Genomic DNA, 23265 nt, shown 5'->3' with positions numbered 1-23265 from the left:
AGAATACGTGATAGTGGTTGCATTTATTCAATGTTCTTGTTACGCTAGACTTTATCCTTTAAGGAGCCAAGGGTTTCATAACCAGGACTAAGTGACGCTGCTCCATCATTCCAAGATCCTCACCACGCTTGCTCATATCCTTACCTGTTAAGTTAAGGTTAGTATCGTTGGTAGCGACAGCTTGTCCCTCTTGGCTCTCCCGGCTCCCCTGGCTCAGTGGAACCAATCCAGCTTCATTAATGAGTTGTTTAAGCTCTTCAAGACTGTAAAGACATTCTGCATAAAACTGATCCCGAATAACACCTTGGGTTGTCGAGATGATGACCTCACGACTAATCAATCTCTTTTTATCCTTACTCAACTCGCGTTCACGGCAGGCGATCATTGTATCACTGATCCATTCCCATCCACGAGCGGAAAAATTTTCTCTGAGATACCCTCCATCTGGAATATCCAAGACTGCATATCCTCCAGGTTTCAAGACCCGGCAAATCTCTTCCAGGAGACCTTTATTGGCACGATCGGTTGCAAAATACCCAAACGAATTGCCCATTACGATTACTAAGTCGAATGAATTGTCTGGATGAGGGACTGAACAACAGTCTCCAATCGTAAATCGAACTTGTTTATGGACATTAGCGGCAGCAGCTCTAGACTGAGCCAACTCAATTAGATACTGAGATTGATCGTGACCATGAAGCTCTAAATATGGGTAAAGTTGGGCAAGCTGTAAAAGATGACGGCCTTGTCCACAACAAAGATCGAGGATTCGAGCCCTGTCTGGGAAAAATAATAATGGAGAAGAGGAAGCAGAAAAAGGGGCAGGTTTTGACTGAAAAATGGATCGGATGACGTCGTAGCTTTCCAAGAGTCGGATCTCTTCCAGAGTGATAGCTGGATCCTCTACAACATCACCATCTGTCTGAAGGTAGAGGTTGTCGCCAAAGACACTTTTCCACCATGCTTTTGGAACGTATGCTTCAGGATTTTGCACACGACCATGACAGACAACAGGAGGAAGCTTCGAATTTGCTGAGATCAAGTTTGTTGCGGCCGCAGAAACATCCTTGTCTGTCAAGAATGAAATAGGGTTTCCAAAGGGCTTGACCTGATTCAGCTCGAGAGGTAGAGAAGACATTATCGCTACTGATTTTTGTTGTTGCTGCGGTGGTAGTGATGTAAGTGGTGGGAGATGTAAGAGGTGTCACAAAGGAGTGAAAGAAAAAGTCAAAATCTTTGAATCTAAGCAAATACCCCTAAATGGCCACCCTCCTTTTACTCAACTTCTATTAAGCTCTATACTTTTTACATATCGTTGGCACTTGCTACATTCCTGTTTTTACTGACTCAAGTACGATTTCTGCCTTGAAATGAGCGTTAGGATGTTACCGTATTTCTAATGCAGAAAAATTGTTCAGAAAAGCCCTCAACGGACACTTCCCAAGAAATAATTCCCATAATCAGCTGAGGGAACAATGCTGAAATTATGAGATATTGGGCAAAGAGGACACGCCAAAAGTATCTGAAGTGGGTTTAAAGGAGGCGCACAAGAAGTGCTCTACAAATAAACGGCAAAAAAAGTAAGCAATAAACGAAGAGCTAGTAGAAAAACAACATTGGTATAAGCAAAAAGTGGATATTAGAAAGAAATATGCTTTCAGCCGCATGGCTTCATTCGGAAGGAAGGCAACATATTATAAAAATCCTCAGAGACAAGCGGCTCCTGTCCTCGTCGTGGATAGGAAACCAAGCATGTTGATGGCAGTAGGATTACGGCCGAAGATATTTGATGTTGGGGATGCCTTCTGATCCATCTTCCTCCGAAGTTTTCAATGATTACGTCTTGCTTTTCCACGGCCACTATGCCATGTATCCCGCCAAAATCCCGTTTCTTCACAGTACCTAAGTCCATAACAACGTCCCATCTTTCCAAGTTCAGGGTCTTCGACTGTCCTGCAAATCCTTCTGCCGTCAACATAATCGATTATATCGTGGTCGTAAGTTAAGCATGAAATGTGTCACATAAAAGAAACGCCGGAACTTCTGTGAATTTATAGGCAGCCGTCTAGAATATATGAAGGTGTACTTCAACGCCAGATGTTAAAGTATGAAAAAATTGATATTCGGTAACCATAAACAAGGACGGTGTAAAGGGATATCCCGAGGCGCGTTGAAATTCAACCACAATTGACTACGCCCTGTGCATTGAATTGGTGGCGACAGCCGGCAGTGATGTGTCAAGTTGCATAAAAATCACAGAAGACTGCGGCATCATTGGCGTTCGACACACTTTTCTCATCTTAAAAAATAAAAAACACATTTCTTTGACATTTCTCTCTCTCTGTCTCTCTCTTTTTTTTTAACAATGGGATTAAAACAGATTAAATTCATCGAATGGTTTCAGAACAAATTCCCTGAGGCTGTTCGAAATGTACCTAATAGTGAAGGGTCGCACTTCGACTCTGTATTTATTGACCTCAATGGTATCCTTCACCCTGCTATACGGAACGCAAGGGATGAGGCCATGTTTGTGAAGAACCTCTTTGCTATTCTTGACCATTTACTGGTTCGATTTATCCCATCCAGGATCTGCTATCTATCTATCGATGGTCCTGCACCTGTCGCTAAAATACTTACTCAAAAGGCCCGTCGCGCTACCAAGGTAAAAAAAAAAAAAAAAAAAAAAAACATTCTAAATACTGATGCTGGCACCCTATGAGCTAATCTTTGATCTCCCCTTCCTACGAATTGCATTTTTTTTTTTTGTTCTTATCATCCATCTTCTTTAGAGCTCTAAAAAAAATTTAAAGGGAATGAGTTCACTCCATCTAACCCCAGGATGCCCTTTCATGTTACGACTAGAACAATATGTCAGCTATTACGCAGTTCGATATTTACAACAACGTCAGTCAAAGGGCATATCACCAGATCTCAAGTTTGTAATAGATCACTCTAATAACCCAGGGGAAGGAGAGGTAATAATAATGATGAAATCAATAGTAATAATAATGAATCCACTCCCTATGCGAAACCAAATGTCCTTGTGCTAATTTTTTTTTTTTTTTTTTTTTTTTTTAAAAAAAAAATCTTACCAGAGTAAAATCATTGAGAACATTAAACAGCAAGCTCAGAATATCCGCGAAAGGCCTTGTGCTATCCTGAGCATGGATTCAGATGCAGTTCTTCAGGCCATCGCATTGGGCTTGCCCAACATTTATGTTGTTCGCCAAGATGCTATCTTCAATCCTGCGATTGTCGTATCTATTGACAAATTCATGCGTATCTTGGAAGAGCAATTCCCAGGACAATCTAATAGAGTCCGGCTTGATTTCTGTGCACTCTGTCTGTTCCGTGGCAACGACTACCTCAGAGGATTGGCTGTTAGGCTGGAGCAGCTCTGGAAAGCATATCTGTTCACTAAATTAATTGATCCAACCATTCAGGGACTGCGAACAGGAATAGAAGCTGAGACAGGAGAACATCAGTTCTTGATCGATGCCAAATTCAAAACCTTTGATCTCTTGTTTTTGAAGCAGCTCATCCTCAATTCATACAAGGATCCGAAAAAATTGCAACTCTCTCCTGATCCTGCACAACAAGACCAAACAACTTTGAAGTCGAAACGATGGCCTCGGAAGCAAAAGCCAAGACCAGATCCGGAGTCGACTCAACCCAATCAACCATCAATACCTATCATAACCAAGAAGAATGCAGGGTTAACGTCGAATGTTCATGTAGACATTGTGCAGGACCAAGTCTATGGCCATGATAGTGACAAAGAGTCCATAGATAAATCCGAAGGGCCTGAAAATGATGTTAGTGATGACGACAGCGGCGACATTGAAGCCCTTAGAGCAACAACAAACATTGATAATTATGATGCCGCCAATGAGAAAGAGGAAGAAGGAGTGCAAGAAGAGGAGGAAGAAAAGGATGAATGTGAAGAGGAAGAGGAAGAGGAAGAGGATAATGGCAATAGCAGCAAAAGATTTTTGTCAGATGATCCCATTGCTCTTAAAAGCCCGCGTTCGTCAGTCAAAAAGTTTTTGGAAGGAATTCTTTGGAACTTGGAAATGTACTGCTCAGGAACTTGCCCTGATGTGTCTTTTAGATATGAATATCACTGCGCGCCCCCTAGAAGAGCCGTCATTGCATATATTGATTCCATCATGGATCCGTCCAAGGATACCTACAAGGATCTCGTCCCTAGTACAACAGTACGGCTCTTGAATGTGACAAGGACTGCCAAGAAGTATCTTCATCCTCTTGTCTGTGGCCTTATTGTAAGTTTTCGAGACAAGGAGCAATCAAATAAGAAATAGAGGGAAAAGTACTCGCTCGCAATAATAAGAGGTTGGTAGAGAGGGCTTGGAACAAGAGATGAGGTTCATGCCCTACAGTGTACTGACCCTGATTTCTATCCATTGTAATATTGATAATAGCTTCTACCTGTAGATGGTGGTGCAGCATACTTACCACAGTCAATTGCCGCGGTTCATACACAAATTGTGTCCGTCCAATCCCCCGATGTACATCTCTCTCAGGACGAGATGGAGGCTATTGATGCCAAAGTGAAGCACCTCATTGAGATCCTGCAGTCATCCGATAAAAACCAGGATGCGGCTATCGCGCAGGAACTAGCCGATTTATATGATACACGATCCCCATACATCTGGACAAGAGTCCGCCGGTTGTTAAATCAACATGCAAAGCCAACTGCCATGCCTCATAGCCCCAGCTTCATTATCCAACAGCTCCAAGACCCCAGCATCACTTTCGACCAAACCCAGACACTTCAGTTTTCTCACCTTGAGTTTCAGCCAGATATCATACGTAGTCTTGTCAAAGTCCCTCCAAAGACAGCTTCGTATACTGCCACCACCACGACAACAACGATGACGGCATCAAAAACCGCGGCTCAGGACCTTAGTCAGGATGCACCTTTACAACAAAATAATATCGATACAAACATCAGTGTCAGTACCACCGCTGCTACTACCGTCGCTACAGGCATCCTCTTGCCATCCAATCAAATACGGGATCCCAGCGCTCCATGGGCTGTTGAGGCCCGCCAGGATGCAATTACAAAATCTGGAAAAGCTCCACCAATTCAATGGCCATTTCATTATATCCACAGAAATGGGAATATGCGCCAACGACGTTTGGCCGGACACGGTCATATCGCACATGGACATGTACATGGTCCGCCCTCACATCATTTTCACTCCCATGATAAGCACCAACATGGTTACCATCAGGCCCAACAGCCCCAACCTTTCACTTTGTTATCGAAAGCTCAGCAACCCAACTCAATGCTAGAAGCCCAGCAACCTACCTCAGCGCCGACATCCCAACAGCCCACTTCACAGCCGAAACAGCACCGTCGCCATTTGCAACGACCTCCTTCACGTCGGGTAAAAAATCATTCTCAGAGTAAAATACTTGAACCATCATTGTGAATTGAAATTACAGCGTCTGTTTTCTTTATTGTCAACGGGGTTAGTAAGCCGATTTTAAATATTGACAGCCGATTGATTTTGAAAAGATAGATGCTGCTAATAATTAATCATCATATTTTACTGTATTTATTCCTTGGATTACATCTTAATACCTGTAATTCATTATCATAACCATCACCATAATTACCATAATTACCCAACCATGTATATTTTTATACCACTTTATACAACCGCTTTTGCTTCATTTATTACGTTAACATATCATGTACTGCCTCCGTTAGATCTTTGAGAGAAGAATAAAAGCAAAAAAAAAAAAATCATTATACCAATCTTCCCTGTTGAAGAAATTAAAAAAGGAATGAACAATGCTTCCCAGGGGCAGAACGCGAACTTACATTTGTTGCAACCAGGCCTGCATCATTCAAGTATTAAAGGCCTTTCTTCCCTTTATTATTACAAATAAATGTCTCCTGGCTGAAAACAACATTGTGTTGAAAGGCCCATATGTGTCTTCTATTCAAGATCTAGAATTGACAATCCAACCCCAATTTTCCAAGCTTGAATGGACTCACCAACCGCCTTAATAATTCAAATTTTGCGGGGTGGCAAATCAAACATTAAAGTCAAAATGACCAGCGCCTCACCCAGCCATTCATGAATGTGAGTCTTGGCCAATTATTCACGATCCATGCTACTTCCTCGGGCGCGTTTATAGCGACGTTGCTTTTTGATCCTTCGATGTCGGCTCTTCCTATCATACTGAAGCAGAATTCAGTAGGCGTTGGTTTGTTCACCCACTAATAGGGAACATGAGCTGGATTTAAACCGTCGTGAGACAGGTTAGTTTTACCCTACAGATGAAATGCTGTTGCAATAGTAATTAGACTTAGTACAAGAGGAACCGTTCATTCGGATAATTAGTATTTGGGCTTGCCTGAACAGGCAATGGCCCGAAGCTATCATCCGTTGGATTATGGCTGAACGCCTCTAAGTCAGAATCCGTGCCGGAACGCGACGATTACCGCCTTTTTCCATAATTAGTTGAATACGAATAGAGCTTCGGCTCCTGAATCATGCTATGCAGGGTCATCTGGTGGAGCGGAAAGGCTTCATGAGGTTCCTGCTACTGTTAATTTCAAATATTGGAAAAAGATAAATCCATTGCAGACGACTTTAAAGCAATGGTGTACTGTAAGCCGTAGAGTAGCCTTGTTGCTACGATCGGCTGAGGTTAAGCACTTTTGCTGCACAGATTTGTTCGAAAGAACTACATCTCTTTTTTTTATATATTTTTTTATTTTCACATATGAAGTGTTTCAATTAAGGGGAATATAATGAACGGAACTGATTTGTTCCCGTGCGATCGGTTTGCCATCGGCAACCAGCACAAATTAATCCATTGGCTTTTCTGTTGGTCATGGTCACCGATTTTAATTTCTATCTGAGGGTGCCTGCAATTAAAATAACCATGGACGTGTATCAAAATAATCCTAGCCTAGGAATGAATAAACTTTTAGTCAAAAAACTATTATTATGCTTCTTAGTAGTTGACATTCAAGTAGTATGTCAATGGTTTAGCTGTCTTTAGCTGTGAATATCTTTTTGGTATCAGACCATCCGCATGTGTGGTCCAGACTACACCTTGAGGAACCGTTTTAATAATTAAGGGGGAAAAGATGCCTAAGGTGACTCCTCTCACTGTCAAGAGACCCCACGGAGATGAATGGTGAGTACTGGTATTTTTAATTTTCTTTTTATTTTCGTTTTGATTTCTCAAAACACCTGCATACAAAGTATGACTTGTTGGGAGATGACAGTTAGCTCTGAGGTTGACCTGTCTGGAAAGGCGAACACAGTTAAATGGTGAAGACTTATTATCCGAAACCGTTAGCTTGATGATCACCTTAATGATTCAGAGAGGCTCTATCGAGCGGTACTATAAGCGTCATCAGCTCTAGCATGAATTCGGGGATCAGACCTGAAGACCATCCTCTAGACTCTGCTTTATAGACAGAGCTCGCTTCCCTAGGAAGATTTCATTGGACGGGACCTGTTGAAAAAACGTCATAAAAGACTGAACTAAACTGGAGAATATCTGTTTCATTCAATCGCTACACAATTCATTTATTATTTTTTTAAGACTTTATAGCTGGATTCTTCTTAGGTTTATCCTGGAACTGGACTTGCAAGAGCCATCTCATTACCTGTTTTATGTGCAAAGCCCCTATAGGCTCATGTTATCTTTGTCTTAGAGAGGTGTAACGAGCATGTTACATGATGAGGATTTTCTTTGGTTTTGATTTTGTGCAACAAACAACACGTAAAAAAATATAAAAGTTAAACTGTATTTAGAATGTCTTTATTGCACCTTATAACTACTATAGCTGTAGCTCCTTAGCTCTTCTGAGCTCCAACGTCTTTTGAAGACTTGGTTGATACTTGGCTGGCACGGTACCAATGTTGTCTACCAGCGGCAGGAACGACACTTGAGGACGTACTTCCAACCAGCGCTTAATACAAAAGTTCCAGAGCCAGACCGGAAAGTTTCTACTGATGCAGCGAATAACCTTGGACACCAATCCCTACATTGTTTAAGAAGAGTCACATTCAAAAAAAAGAAAAGAAAAAAGTCGGAAATAAATATATATACTTTCGTCTTTTTTTTCGTTTAGAAATTATACCGAATCACACATTTGTAATAGTGAAAGCATTACCGTCGCTGTCACCTTAGAGAAAGCTCGTGAATGTAAATAATCAGCCTTGACAGCTGGATAGCGCTCCGCTTTATATTCTTTGAAAGCCTCTGTTAGTTCGTCGATTGACGGCGAATCTAGCACACTGAGCCAGTTTGCCAATGCCACCGCGTCCATGATCCCATTGATAGCACCAACGCCGCTAGCGATGTGAATCTTTGTAATGAAAAAAAAAAAAAAAAAAAAAAGTTGATAAAGAGTGTTCCCGCTATGTACTTGCATTTGTCCAAGCAAACAAAACTTCATTATTTGTGTTCTTAAGTACCTTGTGGCAAGCTGTTAATATAATACAGATAGACAAACAAAAGCAAAATAGCAAGTGAGGGAAAGAGAAACAGCGAAGCGAGAGAGTATGAGATATAAGCACGGCAGCAGCCTAATTAAGCATAATAACATGGAGCACCAATAACCAATAACACCCAGGCAGCGAAGGGTGACATTACCATCCCCAATCAGGACTGTTCTTCCTGAATACCATGTATCAAAGACTTTTTCCTCCAACAAGACCTTGGAGACCAGCGGTGTGTTGTCAATGAGGTCTCCAAGGGTCATATCGTTGCTTTTGCCGCCAGGAACTGGAAAGTCTCGGATTTCTTTGCACATATCTATTGCGGCCCCAGGACCCCATTCTATGTTGCAAAACTCCTCGTGGTCCTTGGAATACTCGTTGTCCAGGTAGTGGATCAAACCCCAACAGAAGATATTGTTTCTCGCCGTTAAGTACGTCCACTTGTATCCATAGGGAAAACGGAAATAAATGAATAAAAGAATAAATTATTATTTTTGATTACAACATTTGAGCTGCATAGGCTCATCTCTGTATATATTTCTGTTCGTCTCGAAATGCTTACAGCATAAGGCTTGTTTTCTCCAATAACCGACCTGAAAAGGCTGACGGGACTAGTTAGTTGTGGGTATTTTTCAGGGTCCATTGGATTGGTCTGGCCGACAAGGCAGAGACAACTGAATGGTAAAGGTTCATCATCTGAAACCGGTAGTTGGCCTTCGCTCTTTAATGATCTGTAGAGATTCTCACGGATCGTGCTATAGGCACCATCTGCCCCAACAAGGATATCGCCTTCTGCAGTTGTCCCATCCGAGAACTGGATTTGGACACTCTCTAGGCTTTCTTTTATGGAGACAACTCGCTTTCCTAGAGAGATTTTGTTGGACGGAACCTGTCGACGCAATAAGTCGTAGAAGACTGTTCGAGGGAAGATATATCCTGGGTATACTTCCCTGTAACAAATAAGAGAATAAGAAAAAGAGAGAGGCTTCAATAGATCCATACAGTATTTGTGCTTTGAGAGGATTTCATTTCGTGAATTAACCATGACTTTACTTTTTGGCAGCTGGCTTGAAGTCTATGATGAAATCCTTTGTGCGATCCTCATTATAATTATCGATTGAGTAGAACGGTAGTCCAAGGCTGACGAACTCATCATAAATGCCAATTTGTTTGAACAGCGGCGCCAAATTCGCAGTTATTGACAATGCAGAACCTTTCTCGGTTCAAGGATGTGGAAGATACTGTTGAACATATACTGTAACAGTGTTTATCAAGAATCGTCGTGCCTAAAGGCAAAAGTATATCTATGTATATTTACCTAAAGGCCTGACTTGTGCCATACGGTCATAGACCTCATATGGAATGCTGGCTTTCTCAAGAAGAATGGCTAGGGTGAGTCCACTAATACCAGCACCGACAATCAGCACCTTGGGTTTACTGCTTGGTTTGCTTGGAAAGTATTCTTTTGACATTATGTTCTCTTATATATAGCGACGATTGCAGTGAAATAAACGAGTGAGTAACTGGAAGTGAAGAAGAGATGAGTTGCGATGACAATAACATACATGAATAAAAAGTTCTAACTGAAACGAAGTCCATATTATTGAAGTCGATATAGTCTTTTACATCTACTACTGCGCAAAGGCAGTCAAGTTCAACCCATGACCTCTTTCTACTGTACATGGATTGAAGTATTCTACGTATATGGTCCAAGTCGTGTAGTTTCGGTGAAAATCGAATACATGGGGACTTTCACTAAAGACTGTAAATGATGATGATGATGTCTTCTTTCGAGCAGACGCACACCTCGGTATTCTTTTCACGTATTATCTTAGTCCTCTTATTTTACTCTGACATACCCAGTACTTCTGATGTGGTGACATGTCTGGTACATCTGGTGCATCTAGTTTATAATTTTTCTCTATCAATGTACTTTAATACATAATGCAATTTTTTTTCCCCTCTACTTTAATTCCCCTTCATCCTCTCATTTTACAAGGATCTCCTCGCCCGTTGAAAAGTCAATATCTTGCCCTGGCTCCACATCCAGTCGCTTTGTTGCATTGTTAAAGCGTATTGTCAAGAAGACCCAAAATAAAGCCCTCCAAAATGTGTATCTAGACCATCGACTCCAGGTATTAAACTCTTCATCTGCATATTTAGCTTCTACGCCTTCTCGACCCAGCTTTTCGTATTCTTGTAAGACATTATGCAGAACCTTGGTTCGATCTGTCAAGATATAATCTACCCCCATATTTACACATTCTCGAATCTCCACCACATCATTCACGGTCCATGCCAGAATTGTCTTTCCTGCTGCCTGCATCTCCTTAATAAACTGGCGTCCCTGAGGTGTCGACAAGACCATAAAGCTGATACTGTAACCATCCACTTTACTCGGGGGGAAATGTTCTGTTGCTATCGGGATACTGAATCCAATATGGATTCGACTAAACCGAGGCAAGTATTTGTCTGCAGCTAGTAAGAACTTTGGGTGCCAAAGTCCCAATACAATCTGGGACGAGAAATCTCGTCCTGGAAAGTTATCTTCCATCAGCTTAGCAAACTTGGAGAACAGTAATGCTGGTGAATTATTCATCTATAAAAAAAAAAAAAGTAAACGCGAGTAACAATGATTAGCGTACATGAGGTAGAAATAATGATTTGTAATATCGAATACGTAATAAATTTAATAAACGTGGCATGCTCAATTGGAGGTACGAGGTCAGTGCACGATTAGCCATGTAGCATAAGATCCAAAACATAAAGAAACGCGTGCTTAATTTATAAAACGAGATTCGCTCACTGTCTTCTCTTTTGTCTCTCCCTTTTGTCTTTCTCCCTTTTGTCTCTCTCCCTTTGACTAATAAGGCATCTCTTCCCTTTTTTTTATTGACCGCTCAAGGATATAGAGAATATGACAAGGGAGCAGAACTTATGAAATAGTGCCATACTAAAACATAGTCAGCTTGCATTAGTCCCATGTCGATGTCATAGTACTCTCTTGTATCATACGGAGTACGAATAGACAAGACAGGTGTCAAAAAAAAAAAAAAAACGAACCTTAATATCAATATTCCACCAGACTTTCTCATTGCCTTCCTGAGCGAGAAAGGCCAATACGTCCACACATCGAGGAACACCCACATGAGGCTCTTTCTTCGATTTGAGGCCATCAATATATCCATGCCATGGTCGATTTTTGACCAGTCCTGTGCCATTTGTAGTCCTGTCAAGAGAAGGGTCATGCATGACGATGATTTCGCCGTCTGATGTCAAATGAAGGTCTAGACCAACAACAACAGCACAAAAAAAACCAATATCTGCTGATAAACATTTTTGCGTCTCAAATGCAATATAATAAATTAAAATACAAAATTAATAATTATACTTACCACCCTCTAAACCATCAGCACCATCTTTGATGGCCTGGGCCATTGAAATAATGGAGTTCTCAGGCCATTGCTCAGAGGCACCTCTACGATATGAGTAAGAATAAAATAAGGAGGGAAAAGAGAGAAGAAGATGTAGATCAATTAACATACTGTAGTCAATGGCATCGTCTTGAATATCGTTTGTGACACCACATTTCTAAATTAATTCTATTTTTATTTTATTTTTACCGGTGCCCAACGCTGAGTGGCAGTCCATTGAATCGAGAAGATGCAAAGGTAAGAATCTGTCGACGAGACATTATAAAAGGCGTTGAAGATGAGCAATGAGCGGAGGAATGAAGCTGGAGAGAGAGAAGGAAAAAAAGAAAGAAAGAAAAGAAGGAGATTGTACCACCTCATTTTAAAGGCAGGTGTCTGGCTGATTGGTGCCAAAAAGGTAGGGGTGGAGGGGAACTACTTGATATGGCAAAGCTTTTTTCATGACCAAGGCCTGTGCAGAGAAGGAGTAAATCACCCGAACAATGTCACCCATTTGGCTTCTCTCTTACTACCTCCTCTTTACTATCCTCCAATACGATTCCTTTTATCAACAATGGTCATGCTAGTCTACACATACACACATATTCAACATTTCAAAATAAAGGAACACATTTTACGATGTTTCTGTCAAATAGAATGCCTCGGAACTTCTTTCTTTTTGCTTCTTTTTATTATCATGATATGTAAACCAAGAAAACAAGATGCAATGGAAAAGAAAATGAAGATTAGACAGATCATTAGCGAGTTTAATCGAAGAGACCGAAGCCCATATCATCATCAGACTCTTCCTTGGCCTCCTCCTTCTTCTCCTCGGCCTTCTCCTCCTTTGCAGCACCAGCACCGCCGGCAGCAGGGGCAGCACCACCAGCAGCACCACCAGCAGGGACAGAAGCGAGCTTGGAGGTACCCTCAGCAATAAGCTGTCAATGAAGAAAAAAAAAACGGATTAGATACTTGAACTGAGATTACATTTTTTTTTTATCTCCATTCTCAACGCCCGTAAAACATCGGTAAGCATTTTAGTTTTAGAAATATCCCAGTTCCTGTTTATTAATCACTTCTTTTTTTTTTTTTCACTGTTCCTGAGACATGTTTATCTTCTGTAATCCGCTAGATCTAGGTAAAACAACGCTCCTGTCTCGCTTCATCCTTTGAATCTTACATCATCTCATCTTTAAGAAGCTTCAAATCCACTATCCATACTCCTGCTGCTGTCGTGCAATGTTACATAGAAAACAAATACATTTTGTCCGTTGATTTCCGTGTTGCTTCCCTGTTTCATTATTATTTTTTTTTCATACCTCGTTGATGTCCTTGCCAGAGAGCTGGGAAATCAAGGACTCGATACGCTCAGACTCAGCCTCAATGCCGACAGTGCCAAGCAAAGAGGTGATATCGGAGGCAGAGGGGGAGGCTTTACCTCCGAGGGTAAGCAAAAGGTAGGCGGCGAGGTACTTCATTTTTTTCTGTTGACCATATTAGAGAAATAAATAGTAATAATGTGTTAGGATCAACTGAGCTTGAAACATCTCCCATTCCTGTTCTAATCTGCTAAGGGTTGTCGTTCAGGAAAGTAAAAGTTTTTTTTTTTTCTCTTTTTTTTGAATCGTCGGCGTCTTGTGTAGGATGAATGTTTAATCAGAATCACAATGTTCTTTTGCACTCTTGATGAGTATAGTTGTATAATCCACAAAATAGAAAAAATAATAATAAAATGCTCCTAAAGAGAATGCGGATCCCCATGTCCATGCACTATATGGTTGAACGGATGGATGGATAGATAGATGGATAGATTGATATTTCATAGGCGATATGATATTTGCGCACCTTCTGTATCGAAAAGTGCGGTTTAACTCGTTTGCGAGAACAATTCGAATGCAAGAGAAGGTCGAAACAAGTCTCATTTGGCAACCTCCTTTATTGAGAGTGAAAAAAAAATTGAATAGCACGTGATAGATGCTCAAACCTCCACTTGAATGGTAGCCCTAGTCAGGAGCACATGGGTATCCATGCTATACCAAGTAGACCACAATTTTATCGGACTTGACGGCATCAAAAGAAAGGATTTGTTTGACAAAAAAAGACAGACTCACAACTGCGCACTCCGTACAGCACTGCACAACGGAGACATATTGTCACGGCGTTACTCCATCGGCTGTAATCGAGGAGACGTAGAATAATATCAATATCGGACTTCCCACTCATGGATTATTGAATACATTTACAAGAGATAGATAGTACAACGTTTACTAGTATAATACAAGGGGGGAAAGTAAAAAAGATTCAAGCAGGAGGAGAAAAAATGTACTCTAGATAGCCTCCGCCTGTTTTAGGTTGCGTTTTCCAACAGAATTACGACGCTGGATGCCTCTATGATGGACCGCTTCTTTGATAACCTTGTAATCATCTAGAGCCACAGCAATTGCACCGGCCTTATTACTGTCATTTCCAACTTCACTCTCTTCTGGTGATGCTTGTACTTGATGCTCCTCATCTTGTGTCGAGGGTGTCAAAAGAGAAGATGGACCAGAGGGAGCAGTAGCATGAGATGTTGGTGAATTGGGGTAGCTGTTATTGTTATTATAGATGGTACCGCCAGGATAGGTCTTCATCTCTGTAGGCCATTGTGAAGAAGATGCAGCAGCACTGCTGTTGTTTTGGACCGTCTCAATGACCTTGATCAACAAGATAACATTGACAAAAATAACTAGAGCAATCTTCAAAACGAACAGCTTTCTGATGTTTTAAAAATGAATGAGAGTAGAGGAAGGAAATACAAGAATGATTAGTCAGACTGAGGGGAAAAAAAAAAAAAATAGAGACAGGAAGCTACATCACGATTAGTAGAACGCACCTATTACGCTCCATCTTCTTAGCTTTGGCTGCTTTCAAGTCCGGACTCCGGGATCGAGGAGAAGTACGCAAAGCCATTGAACGCCAGCGCCCATGCTGTTGCTGCCCCCTTTCTTCCATGTAGTTGTGAATATGAACACTCTCGAGTCCAGAACCGCTACGATAGACTTGCACCATCTCTCTGTGACGACCCAACTCATTATACCCATTCAAATTATTTTCAAGCTCGCCATCCGTCTTCTTGCAATCACATCGAGCACCAGTGATAGAGGCCAGCTCTGCACGGTACCGCACCACCAATTCGTTCCAGCGAGATGATGATGACAATGACGACAATCCCTCCTCCTCTTCTTGCTCACCAGTTGAAGGGTTCTCTGCAATATACGGGTTCATGCGAAGATCAAGGCCATCGCACCAACGGACCACATTCTTCAGCCACAAATTGAATTGCATGGGTACGAATGCGACACGATCATATTCCCCTCGTCCATAGCCAATACGTGGTCCTCGAAGACGGTTCATATGATACTCAAGCTGCTTTCTTCTTGAGCTAATTGTTTGACTCTTTGTGGGGTTTGGTGTTAATGTCGATGTTGTTGACGTTGTGGTTGATGATATTGTCACTTTAACCTCTTCATCTTCCTCATCAATGGCTCTGTCCTGCTCCTGAGTGACAAATTCATATTCAGCTGCGGCAGTATTGAAGACAGCGTACTTTTCGTGATGACTTTTGATGCCAAAGTACTCTTCCTCCATCACTACATCGATCATACAGATGTAGACGGACCAGCCAGCAAAAGTGATGAAGATGGCCAAGACCACGTCGACTGTATAGTGTAGACGAGTTGCGATAACATAATAGAGTCCGATGCTGATGTATAAATACGAGAAATAGGTGACCCACTTGTTCCTGCAGTACAATCTCCATTGGATGGCACAAGATACCCTATCCAGGTTAAAAAAAGAAGAGAGAGAGAGAGGACGTCAAAATTGAAATGCCAACGATTTCATGTATGTTCTTGAGTAATTATTTTTTTGCTCACAGCCATTTTAATTTCAAACATATAACCTCGGAGCAACAAGTCTACTGTGCATGTACATGAATATGAACATCAGAGACATAAATGTATGCTCAACATTAGACCGAAAATGCCATGTACCTCTTGGAAAAATATACATGAACTCTCTCTCCATTCACCTTTCTTTTGGTTCCATTCAAATGCACAAGAAATAAAAAAAAATCATATGGGTATGCACCTCCAGTGGTGCAAAGTTCTTTTGTTTCTTTGTCATCTCTTTTTGCATCGCCCTACGCGCAAAACAATAAACAAAAAAAAAAAAAAAAAAAAACCAATTGCAATGGTCGACACATTTTTTTTTCTGGTCATTTGGTAAAAGATATATAAACAAAAAATTCGCTGCCAAAGATCTCATTTTGTTCAGTTAATGTGGATGTTCAAAATAGAAGAAATCAGACATGTTTGTCCAAGTAAGAAGCGGCGGCAAAAGTTTTTTTTTTTTTTTTTGCAAAACGCTTCATTTTGCCTCCATATCAATCTCCTCTCTCTCCGTATAACTCTTTCTCTCCCCCTCTTTCAGAGTTAATTAAATGAAATAAAAATTACATTTCGTTTCATAACAACTTACATGAAAACAGTATGTCCTGAAAAGATATCATCCGTACAAGCTTCTACAGTACCTGGGATCATCTGCAATGCAACTATAAACATATCCCAAAAGCCTGTTTTCAAACTAGGACGACATTCCTCTTTGGGTGTAGGCAATGTAGTAACGGAAAGCGTCAGAGCTCTAAAAGCACTCAACGTCCCGATCACCCAAAGAATCCGTCTCAAGACGATCCCTCGCATCGTCCAGTTAGGACAGATCAATCCAATCCCCAACACTGTAAAGACTACGGATGTCATCACAAATGTGTTTGCTGGTTGAATATCGGCTTGAGCTTCAATCACATCAAACCCTCGATCTCGTAATAAAACATCTGTATATCCTGTATTGACCCATCGATGATCCGATAGCTGGTTACAAAACGCCATCCCAATACAAATCACTACAAAGTAAACGACTGCACAAGTAAGGCGGCCTCCTTCGGAATAAAAGAATCGATACCACAAAGATCCATTCGTTTTCTTCTTTTCGTTCTCATCTGTGCCATCATATTTCCTTCTTCTTGCTTTGTAAACTGTAATGGCAGGAGCAGCTACTGATGCAGATGTGATGGTAGTAGTGGCGTTGATATCGGTATCGGTGGTAGTGGTAGTGGCAATGGTTGCAATAGTATTGCCATTAGATTTGAAATCGTCGATAAAGTAAGAGTTGTTGGAGTTGAATTCAGGGGAGTAAGGATGACGGAGTGGGCTGGTACCTCCGACAAGAGTACTGGAATTGCTTAAACGATCAAATCGATCCCGTTCAACGGCTTCGAGATCAAGTTCGATTGAGTTATTTGTGTCGTAGTAGGAAGTGTAGGGAAATTGAAACTGAGACTGAGACCGATCACTCTCGTCGCCAAAGTGTTCGATTTGGATATGGTGGTCCATGGTAACGATAATGGCAACAATGTGAGAGGGCAGAAAGAGGGAAAGGAAAAGGAAGAGATAAAGAGATTTTTCTTTTTTAGAGTCGATGGTGAATAAGAGAAAGTGAAGTGTGTGATGTGATGTGATAATATATATTTTGCTTGACAAAGCAAAATAAGATAATATGCAAGTTATGCAAGTTATGTAAGATGAGATGAATGAGATTCAGAGATTCAGAACAAAAAAAAGATTCTTTTTCTTTTTCTTTTTCCTGGGAATGAATGAACAGACAAGTGAATGTGTAGAGTAAGAAAAAAAAAAGGCGTTTGTTCTTTTTTTATAAAGAGACAAAGGAAAGAATAAAAAAAAAAAAAGGATGGTGTTCAAGACAAGCAAAGGCAGGAGAAGAAGAGGCGTACAGGACGGGTACAGACAGGAGAAGAGGGGGCGATAAACGGTGACAGAAAACAGCAGGGCTGATGACAGACAAAGTCAAATGAAAAAAGGAGACCAATAATGTATTGTATTTGCGTGCATTTAGGGTTAAGATAAATGCCAAGTAAATACATGTACCGTATATACTGCAACGATATAAGCTGGGCAACAGCCAGCCAGAAACCAAGCGGAGACAGAAAGATGAACGTGAAGAAAGTTCTCAACTAAAAAGAAAATGCAAGCACATCATCTCATATTTATAATAGCAATCACAATCTTCTCTTTTCAATTGAGCCATACTCTTCGTCCAACACGGTGTGGGCAAAAAAAAAAGCCAAACATGCAACAGAGCCACGCTTCATTTTAGATGATGGTCCACAGACGTAACAATGTGGTTTCATATTTTTTATTCTTTATTCTCTCTCATAGAAGAAAAAAAAAGGGGGGAAAGCAAGGAATCGAGAGAGGCTGAAAGCAACAAACATTTTCTTGTCCCTCTCAAGGAAAAACATGCATGAGCATGACATGACATGAGATTATATGCTTTAACATCCAGAATAAAGTCAAAGTTGTTTAAGAGTGGAGGGAAAGTGGCGTAAAGATTGATTATGTGTATGAATTAAGGTTTCATCAAATGAAAGTTTAGAGATTAGGCGAGCCTATTGAATCTTGGCACAGGAACATTTTTTAAATTGAATTAAATTGTTTGGATGAGTTTGATTAGACAAATGCTTCCCCCACTCTCACGCGACATTTGTAAGAAAAATCTCGTGAGTACTGTGAACAATGTTGTTTGAGCATCCGACATTCTCTTATTCTTTGTATACATGCACACTCTCTCTGTTCTTCAAAGTGACGGGTCAAATAATCCTTTCTAAAAAAGAGAGGACTTTGGAAGTAATTAGCCATTATCTTTTTTTATTTTGGAATACGCTGTATCTATGATGTGGTGCTAGGTATTTACTGGTATGCAATTTCCAAGGGGCATATCTCATGATTTACCGAGTCCCTCAAAAATGAGATTTCTAACGGCTTTAGCTCTATCGTTGTGGTTGCTGCAACACTATCTATTATGTCACCCTCTGCAGACGAAACAAGAACAGCCTCTATTTGTGTGTGCCAAGTCTTGCAAATTTCTAACCATTGCAACAACACAATTCGACTATCATCACCATCCCACTGGCGTAAATCCTTTGGCTTATACCCACGAAAGCGTAGCAGCGCTCTTATTAATCCGCATGCTGTCAAACACTCGGTCTCACATCGTAATAACGACAGCCGGGATAAACGTGGCATCATCTTCGCCATCTGTAACAACGACTCATCACAGAGGCCCCAATCCCCAGCCAATCTGAGTTCCTGTAAATTTGGAAAGAGGGTTGAGCCTGTTCTCTGGCCCTGGTATGGATAGTAGCTCTCGCTATGGCTGTTGCTGCCATGACTGCTACCACTATTATTATTGCTATTAATGGAGTTGTCTGCCATGGCTGCGTTTAAGGCGCTAAAGGCGTATCGATATTGGCTGTAGCCTTTAGACGGAGCTCGTAAATAATCTGCCAATGACAGAGGCGGTAATTGGGTCGTGCTCTTCTCAGGTTTGGATGGATCTGCCAATGAGTTTGAGCCTCCACTCATACATCGCTGGCACATTTCTGGAGAAGAAGAGGAAAGATGGTGATGAAGGCTGATGTTATTATTGTTATAGGCTGATGATGACATTCCCGTTGGTTGTCGTGATGGTAATACTGAGTGTGGTAGTGATAACCGCAATACCCGCAACTTTGGGCAATATTGCAATGTCTGGATCTGAAACCGATAGGCAACCTCACCCTGAAGATCCAAAACCTCCAATTGTGGAAGACACCATGCCCAAGAGAGGCTTAAACAACAGGCATACAATGGCGCCTCTGTTGAATCCATCCATGAAGTGCTCTGTAGGACCTGCAACGAGTCTCGGAATGCGTCTACCACATGAATCAAAGTGGACATCAGAGGCCCAGTACTTGTACCGCTCAGGTGAACATTCTCGAGTTGGACAGGGCGTCGGTGCCCGTTCTTATTGCCCCAATAAGGTTCTAATGACCGTAACTTGCTTAGGTGGCCATTTTCTTCCCCATGTGTATTAACTGGTATCAATGCTATCTTATTCCTAGAGGCAAGGTCCAATTGCCACTGACGGCGTTCCTTGACTGCCCATCCAAACAGGCCGTTGACCAGTACCGGCATCCGAAGGACTCGTAGTCGTCTACACCGCTGGAGGGCTTGAATTTGTGGATGAGATCGCTCTTTTTCTTCATATTCTCCTTCTTCATCCTCTTCTGACCCATCCCCGATTATCTCGCTCCCGTCTGCAGTCCCATCTTCGGGAGAAGATGAACCCATGTTTCCGTTGACTGTACTTGTGTCTGCGTTTGTACTTGGCATACTTGAAAGACCTGTCACGCCTTGCATCGACGGCTCTACGCTTTCATGGTTGGCCATCCGGACATTTCCTAGTAACAAGGACTCGAGATGCTTGGTGGGAATTTGGTTCATATATCTGATCGCCTCTCGCCACTCCACCATATCCAAAACTCTTACTGTCTTGAGAGAATACAAAATCGTGATCACGCCTGGGTCTGAGGATCTCCCTACGTCATCTACTCCACCAACTTTGACCTCTCGAATCGTATGATATATCTGATCATGTAACCTTAAAAATCGGACAACCACTTCAACATCAATTCCATGATAAATATCATACAACTCAATTCGATAGAGGCTGCTTAGTTGGCTGAGCTGTGGCAATGGTGGTGACGATGGTACTAATAGGGACGATGGTAATGATGCTACGTTCGCCTTGGTCAGAGACAAAGAGTCTGTAGAATAAGGAAAAGAGGAGCAATAGGACGTGGCCACTGAATGTGATGATCGAAATGAAGACACTGTTAAGGTAGATGCAGACGAATGCCATGAAGATGATGATGATGAGGATATGGGAACAGAGAATGGTGACCTAGAAAAGAAGGATGAAGGCAAAAGAGACATGAGGGATATGAACGGTGACAGTAAAGATTGACCCAAGGAGTAAGAGGAAGCAGATGTACGCAATGCGGATCTAGTGGAAGGCATGGAGCCCATCAGGCACGATTGTGGTGGAAGTGGAGGGGGGATGATTGCTTGGATCCTTGCTGCTGACAATGACAATGTCCTGACAAGTTGGGGCGAATGATGAAATAAATCTCTTTCAACCCGAGTACGCGCGGCATAGGCTCTTTCCAGGTTTCGAGCACTCTTGTGCGACTGCTGTAAGGATTGAAATATATTATACACAGATTTTTGCCCGGATAATGACGACAATGGAGACCCGGTACCCCCTCCTGCTGCTGCTGCTGCCGCTACTGCTGAAGAAGATGTTAAGTTAGGGGCATCCCTAAAAGTTAATAATTGATCGAAGCTTTCTGCTGGAACACTGGGAAATAGCGAAGGTAGCAATCGTGCAAGTCTTGGGTGGTCATGTTCAACATAATATGACAAGTAATCGGCCATCAGACGAGCATTATTATGCAACAAGCGATGTGATTGTGGAACTAACGGCTGACTCTGATCATTGATCCCATTGAAAGAGCTGCCACTGAAGCTTCTGAACCGCGTTTGAAACGCCTGTGTCCAGCTTCTAGAAGATGATATGCCGTTATTGTCTTTGGGACTGAAGGGCCCAAGGTGAGGTGTTGGTTCAAATAGTCCTGCTTGAGAGAAAAGGCCAGAATGGGGGAGCTCATCCATATATAATGTCTCATCATCGTCTGCGTCTGTGTCTGTATCTGTATAATATCTCGAGATACTATGAGGCCTATATTGGTAGCTGTTATAATCATCACTATCAATGAATGCATAAGTCGGGTTGCCTTCGCAAGGACGGTACATGTCATCTTCATTGTTGTCGATAAAGACGTCATTAGAATTGCATTCGTTGTAGCCGAAGGATTCACAGGAGTATCCTCCAGACGTATGCCCATAATTGGCCAGATCTACACTTTGGTCGTGGCTATTATTTGAGGATGACGAGAATGGTGATAGTACCTGTTGTTGACATTGTTGTTGGCCATAATAATTAGGAATATTCCCATCGATCGTGGTGGGACGTACCGTTGAAAGGCTGTTGCTGTTGTCGCTAGTGCTAGTGTTAGTGCTATTGCTGTTATCGTCTTGAAAAAGGGACTGTTTTTTCTCTGATATAAACTTTCTACCCTGAATCTTCCCAGGAATGGTGATACCTTTGATATTGCCTCCTTTCCTTGAAAGCGATAATGAAGGGAATAATAGAGATGAAGGTGATGAAGGGTTTGAAAGAGCAGTTTCTATTGTTGAAGAGCTGATGGAGGGCTTTTTCTTAGCCCACCAGTGCTGTCTTCTTTTGGTGTTTAAGCGTAAGGACATTTTATTGTTCTCAGTCCCTTGGGCTGCAACTATGGGGGATACTGCCGATTTGCCAGTCGTTACTGCTACGCAGCTGTTGTTATACCTGTCACCTGCTTGCTCACTCTGTTCTTGCCCTCGCTTCCGTTGCCATTTTTTCTCTTCCTGTCGATTTATTTGTTTCTGCTTGATCTGAGCTGAACGGAGAAGAAGCTGTAATAAGAGGACCTGTCGCTGGATCCTTTCAGACCAAGGCCAAGTTTCTTGTTTGGACTCCAGTAGACGGAACGGGGAACGGTAGAGGATAGGGACAACGAGATGGAAAAACTGACGATTGACACGAATTAGGACATGAAGAGCTGACCTATGGGTGCGCAGGTTCTCAAAGATTAAGAGAAGGCATTCTTCTGGCAGATTGGAGCAACACCTGTTGGGCATAACAGTAGCCGTTACTGGAACTGAAATTGGAAATGGAGCTGGGGCTGCGACTGCGACTGCGCCGGTCGACTTTGGCAATGACGGCATTTTTTTATGCTTAATTATTGAATTAAGGACTGCCAAATCACAATGTGTGCTTGTGCTCGAAATAAAAAAAAATAAGAATGCAACGTTCGCTGGAAACAAAATGAGGCTGTCAGCAGGAAGAAATGGTACAAGTGCTCTCAGTAAAGAGGGAAGGCCTTGAAAAAGGTTTAAAAAGAGAAGAAAGGGAGTTGAGGAAGTGTGAATGAACAAGGTGAATGAATTTTAAGAATGAAAGACATGAGCATGGTTTTATGAATAGGCAAATAAAAAAAGACACAAACCACAACTCCATCGATCGTTTTGTTTGTTTTTACTCTGGGATAGAATAATCTGGATGGAACCAACATGTTTTTAGTCATGAAAGCTGTCCAGTTCATGACTTTATTAGGCTCATGATATGGCTGAAAGTACAGTAGAGTAAAGGATTGCAAGCATCTGTCGACTGCTCTCATGATTGAACATTCAGCCTTATACAGTCTTGGCCATAAATCATAGCCTTGTCCCGGATTGCCGGCATTGAGCAGAGGGGCAGAAGAGCAATGATGGAATGGGATTAATATTTACGGAATGTGTGAGCACATC

The 23265-nt window shown here is 41.7% G+C and overlaps 8 protein-coding genes across 8 annotated transcripts; 1 reads left to right on the top strand and 7 right to left on the bottom strand.

The window, feature by feature from the left end:
- Window positions 1-16: 16 nt before the first annotated feature.
- BCR41DRAFT_357150 (S-adenosyl-L-methionine-dependent methyltransferase) lies at window positions 17-1204 on the bottom strand. The gene has a single exon (XM_022024818.1). The coding sequence runs from the start codon at window positions 1136-1138 to the stop codon at window positions 59-61; it is 1080 nt and encodes a 359-aa protein (XP_021879711.1). The 5' UTR covers window positions 1139-1204; the 3' UTR covers window positions 17-58.
- Window positions 1205-2296: 1092 nt separating this feature from the next.
- On the top strand, window positions 2297-5749 carry BCR41DRAFT_357149 (XRN 5'-3' exonuclease N-terminus-domain-containing protein). Its single transcript, XM_022024817.1, has 4 exons — window positions 2297-2662; window positions 2790-2975; window positions 3096-4283; window positions 4443-5749. Exons 1-4 carry the CDS (start codon window positions 2366-2368, stop codon window positions 5457-5459), a joined length of 2688 nt encoding a protein of 895 aa, XP_021879710.1. The 5' UTR covers window positions 2297-2365; the 3' UTR covers window positions 5460-5749.
- Window positions 5750-7823: 2074 nt separating this feature from the next.
- On the bottom strand, window positions 7824-10041 carry BCR41DRAFT_357148 (hypothetical protein). Its single transcript, XM_022024816.1, has 7 exons — window positions 9820-10041; window positions 9555-9714; window positions 9064-9451; window positions 8656-8941; window positions 8478-8488; window positions 8174-8368; window positions 7824-8041 (listed from the first exon to the last, which is right to left on the bottom strand). Exons 1-7 carry the CDS (start codon window positions 9971-9973, stop codon window positions 7838-7840), a joined length of 1398 nt encoding a protein of 465 aa, XP_021879709.1. The 5' UTR covers window positions 9974-10041; the 3' UTR covers window positions 7824-7837.
- A 297-nt stretch (window positions 10042-10338) lies between these two features.
- BCR41DRAFT_357146 (PLC-like phosphodiesterase) lies at window positions 10339-12229 on the bottom strand. The gene is made up of 3 exons (XM_022024815.1): window positions 11897-12229; window positions 11565-11788; window positions 10339-11100 (listed from the first exon to the last, which is right to left on the bottom strand). Exons 1-3 carry the CDS (start codon window positions 12042-12044, stop codon window positions 10489-10491), a joined length of 984 nt encoding a protein of 327 aa, XP_021879708.1. The 5' UTR covers window positions 12045-12229; the 3' UTR covers window positions 10339-10488.
- Window positions 12230-12561: 332 nt separating this feature from the next.
- BCR41DRAFT_357142 (60s acidic ribosomal protein-domain-containing protein) lies at window positions 12562-13823 on the bottom strand. Its single transcript, XM_022024814.1, has 3 exons — window positions 13763-13823; window positions 13237-13401; window positions 12562-12855 (listed from the first exon to the last, which is right to left on the bottom strand). The coding sequence occupies exons 2-3, from the start codon at window positions 13393-13395 to the stop codon at window positions 12682-12684; spliced, it is 333 nt and encodes a 110-aa protein (XP_021879707.1). The 5' UTR covers window positions 13396-13401; window positions 13763-13823; the 3' UTR covers window positions 12562-12681.
- Window positions 13403-13936, bottom strand: BCR41DRAFT_112922 (hypothetical protein). The gene has a single exon (XM_022019395.1). It carries the CDS (start codon window positions 13837-13839, stop codon window positions 13570-13572), a length of 270 nt encoding a protein of 89 aa, XP_021879706.1. The 5' UTR covers window positions 13840-13936; the 3' UTR covers window positions 13403-13569.
- A 205-nt stretch (window positions 13937-14141) lies between these two features.
- Window positions 14142-17693, bottom strand: BCR41DRAFT_387827 (hypothetical protein). The gene is made up of 3 exons (XM_022027932.1): window positions 16436-17693; window positions 14790-15734; window positions 14142-14671 (listed from the first exon to the last, which is right to left on the bottom strand). The coding sequence occupies exons 1-3, from the start codon at window positions 17344-17346 to the stop codon at window positions 14245-14247; spliced, it is 2283 nt and encodes a 760-aa protein (XP_021879705.1). The 5' UTR covers window positions 17347-17693; the 3' UTR covers window positions 14142-14244.
- Window positions 17694-18691: 998 nt separating this feature from the next.
- On the bottom strand, window positions 18692-23018 carry BCR41DRAFT_357139 (hypothetical protein). Its single transcript, XM_022024813.1, has one exon. It carries the CDS (start codon window positions 22681-22683, stop codon window positions 18721-18723), a length of 3963 nt encoding a protein of 1320 aa, XP_021879704.1. The 5' UTR covers window positions 22684-23018; the 3' UTR covers window positions 18692-18720.
- Window positions 23019-23265: the final 247 nt, after the last annotated feature.

This window comes from Lobosporangium transversale, assembly GCF_002105155.1.
Source record: "Lobosporangium transversale strain NRRL 3116 chromosome Unknown BCR41scaffold_28, whole genome shotgun sequence".
In the NCBI taxonomy this organism is placed as follows: domain Eukaryota; kingdom Fungi; phylum Mortierellomycota; class Mortierellomycetes; order Mortierellales; family Mortierellaceae; genus Lobosporangium; species Lobosporangium transversale.
Note: the sequence above shows the minus strand (reverse complement) of the source record. Positions and strands in the feature narration are given on the sequence as shown.

What these genes read in the sequence shown, in the direction of transcription:
- BCR41DRAFT_357142 (XM_022024814.1), bottom strand. Translation starts at nt 13,395, where the DNA reads ATGAAGTACCTCGCCGCCTACCTTTTGCTTACCCTCGGAGGTAAAGCC. An exon ending in CTGGCAAGGACATCAACGAG is followed by an intron (nt 12,856 to 13,236) that starts GTATGAAAAAAA and finishes CTTCATTGACAG; the next exon opens with CTTATTGCTGAGGGTACCTC.
- BCR41DRAFT_357149 (XM_022024817.1), top strand. Translation starts at nt 2,366, where the DNA reads ATGGGATTAAAACAGATTAAATTCATCGAATGGTTTCAGAACAAATTC. An exon ending in AGGCCCGTCGCGCTACCAAG is followed by an intron (nt 2,663 to 2,789) that starts GTAAAAAAAAAA and finishes CATCTTCTTTAG; the next exon opens with AGCTCTAAAAAAAATTTAAA. An exon ending in ATAACCCAGGGGAAGGAGAG is followed by an intron (nt 2,976 to 3,095) that starts GTAATAATAATG and finishes AAATCTTACCAG; the next exon opens with AGTAAAATCATTGAGAACAT.
- BCR41DRAFT_387827 (XM_022027932.1), bottom strand. Translation starts at nt 17,346, where the DNA reads ATGGACCACCATATCCAAATCGAACACTTTGGCGACGAGAGTGATCGG. An exon ending in TCAGGACATACTGTTTTCAT is followed by an intron (nt 15,735 to 16,435) that starts GTAAGTTGTTAT and finishes TAACCTGGATAG; the next exon opens with GGTATCTTGTGCCATCCAAT. An exon ending in AAGAAGATGGAGCGTAATAG is followed by an intron (nt 14,672 to 14,789) that starts GTGCGTTCTACT and finishes TTAAAACATCAG; the next exon opens with AAAGCTGTTCGTTTTGAAGA.
- BCR41DRAFT_112922 (XM_022019395.1), bottom strand. Translation starts at nt 13,839, where the DNA reads ATGAGACTTGTTTCGACCTTCTCTTGCATTCGAATTGTTCTCGCAAAC.
- BCR41DRAFT_357146 (XM_022024815.1), bottom strand. Translation starts at nt 12,044, where the DNA reads ATGTTAATTGATCTACATCTTCTTCTCTCTTTTCCCTCCTTATTTTAT. An exon ending in TGCTGATGGTTTAGAGGGTG is followed by an intron (nt 11,789 to 11,896) that starts GTAAGTATAATT and finishes TTGTTGGTCTAG; the next exon opens with ACCTTCATTTGACATCAGAC. An exon ending in GGTGGAATATTGATATTAAG is followed by an intron (nt 11,101 to 11,564) that starts GTTCGTTTTTTT and finishes TTTTTTTTATAG; the next exon opens with ATGAATAATTCACCAGCATT.
- BCR41DRAFT_357150 (XM_022024818.1), bottom strand. Translation starts at nt 1,138, where the DNA reads ATGTCTTCTCTACCTCTCGAGCTGAATCAGGTCAAGCCCTTTGGAAAC.
- BCR41DRAFT_357139 (XM_022024813.1), bottom strand. Translation starts at nt 22,683, where the DNA reads ATGCCGTCATTGCCAAAGTCGACCGGCGCAGTCGCAGTCGCAGCCCCA.
- BCR41DRAFT_357148 (XM_022024816.1), bottom strand. Translation starts at nt 9,973, where the DNA reads ATGTCAAAAGAATACTTTCCAAGCAAACCAAGCAGTAAACCCAAGGTG. An exon ending in TTCAAGCCAGCTGCCAAAAA is followed by an intron (nt 9,452 to 9,554) that starts GTAAAGTCATGG and finishes TATTTGTTACAG; the next exon opens with GGAAGTATACCCAGGATATA. An exon ending in TCTCTAAGGTGACAGCGACG is followed by an intron (nt 8,042 to 8,173) that starts GTAATGCTTTCA and finishes TAAACAATGTAG; the next exon opens with GGATTGGTGTCCAAGGTTAT.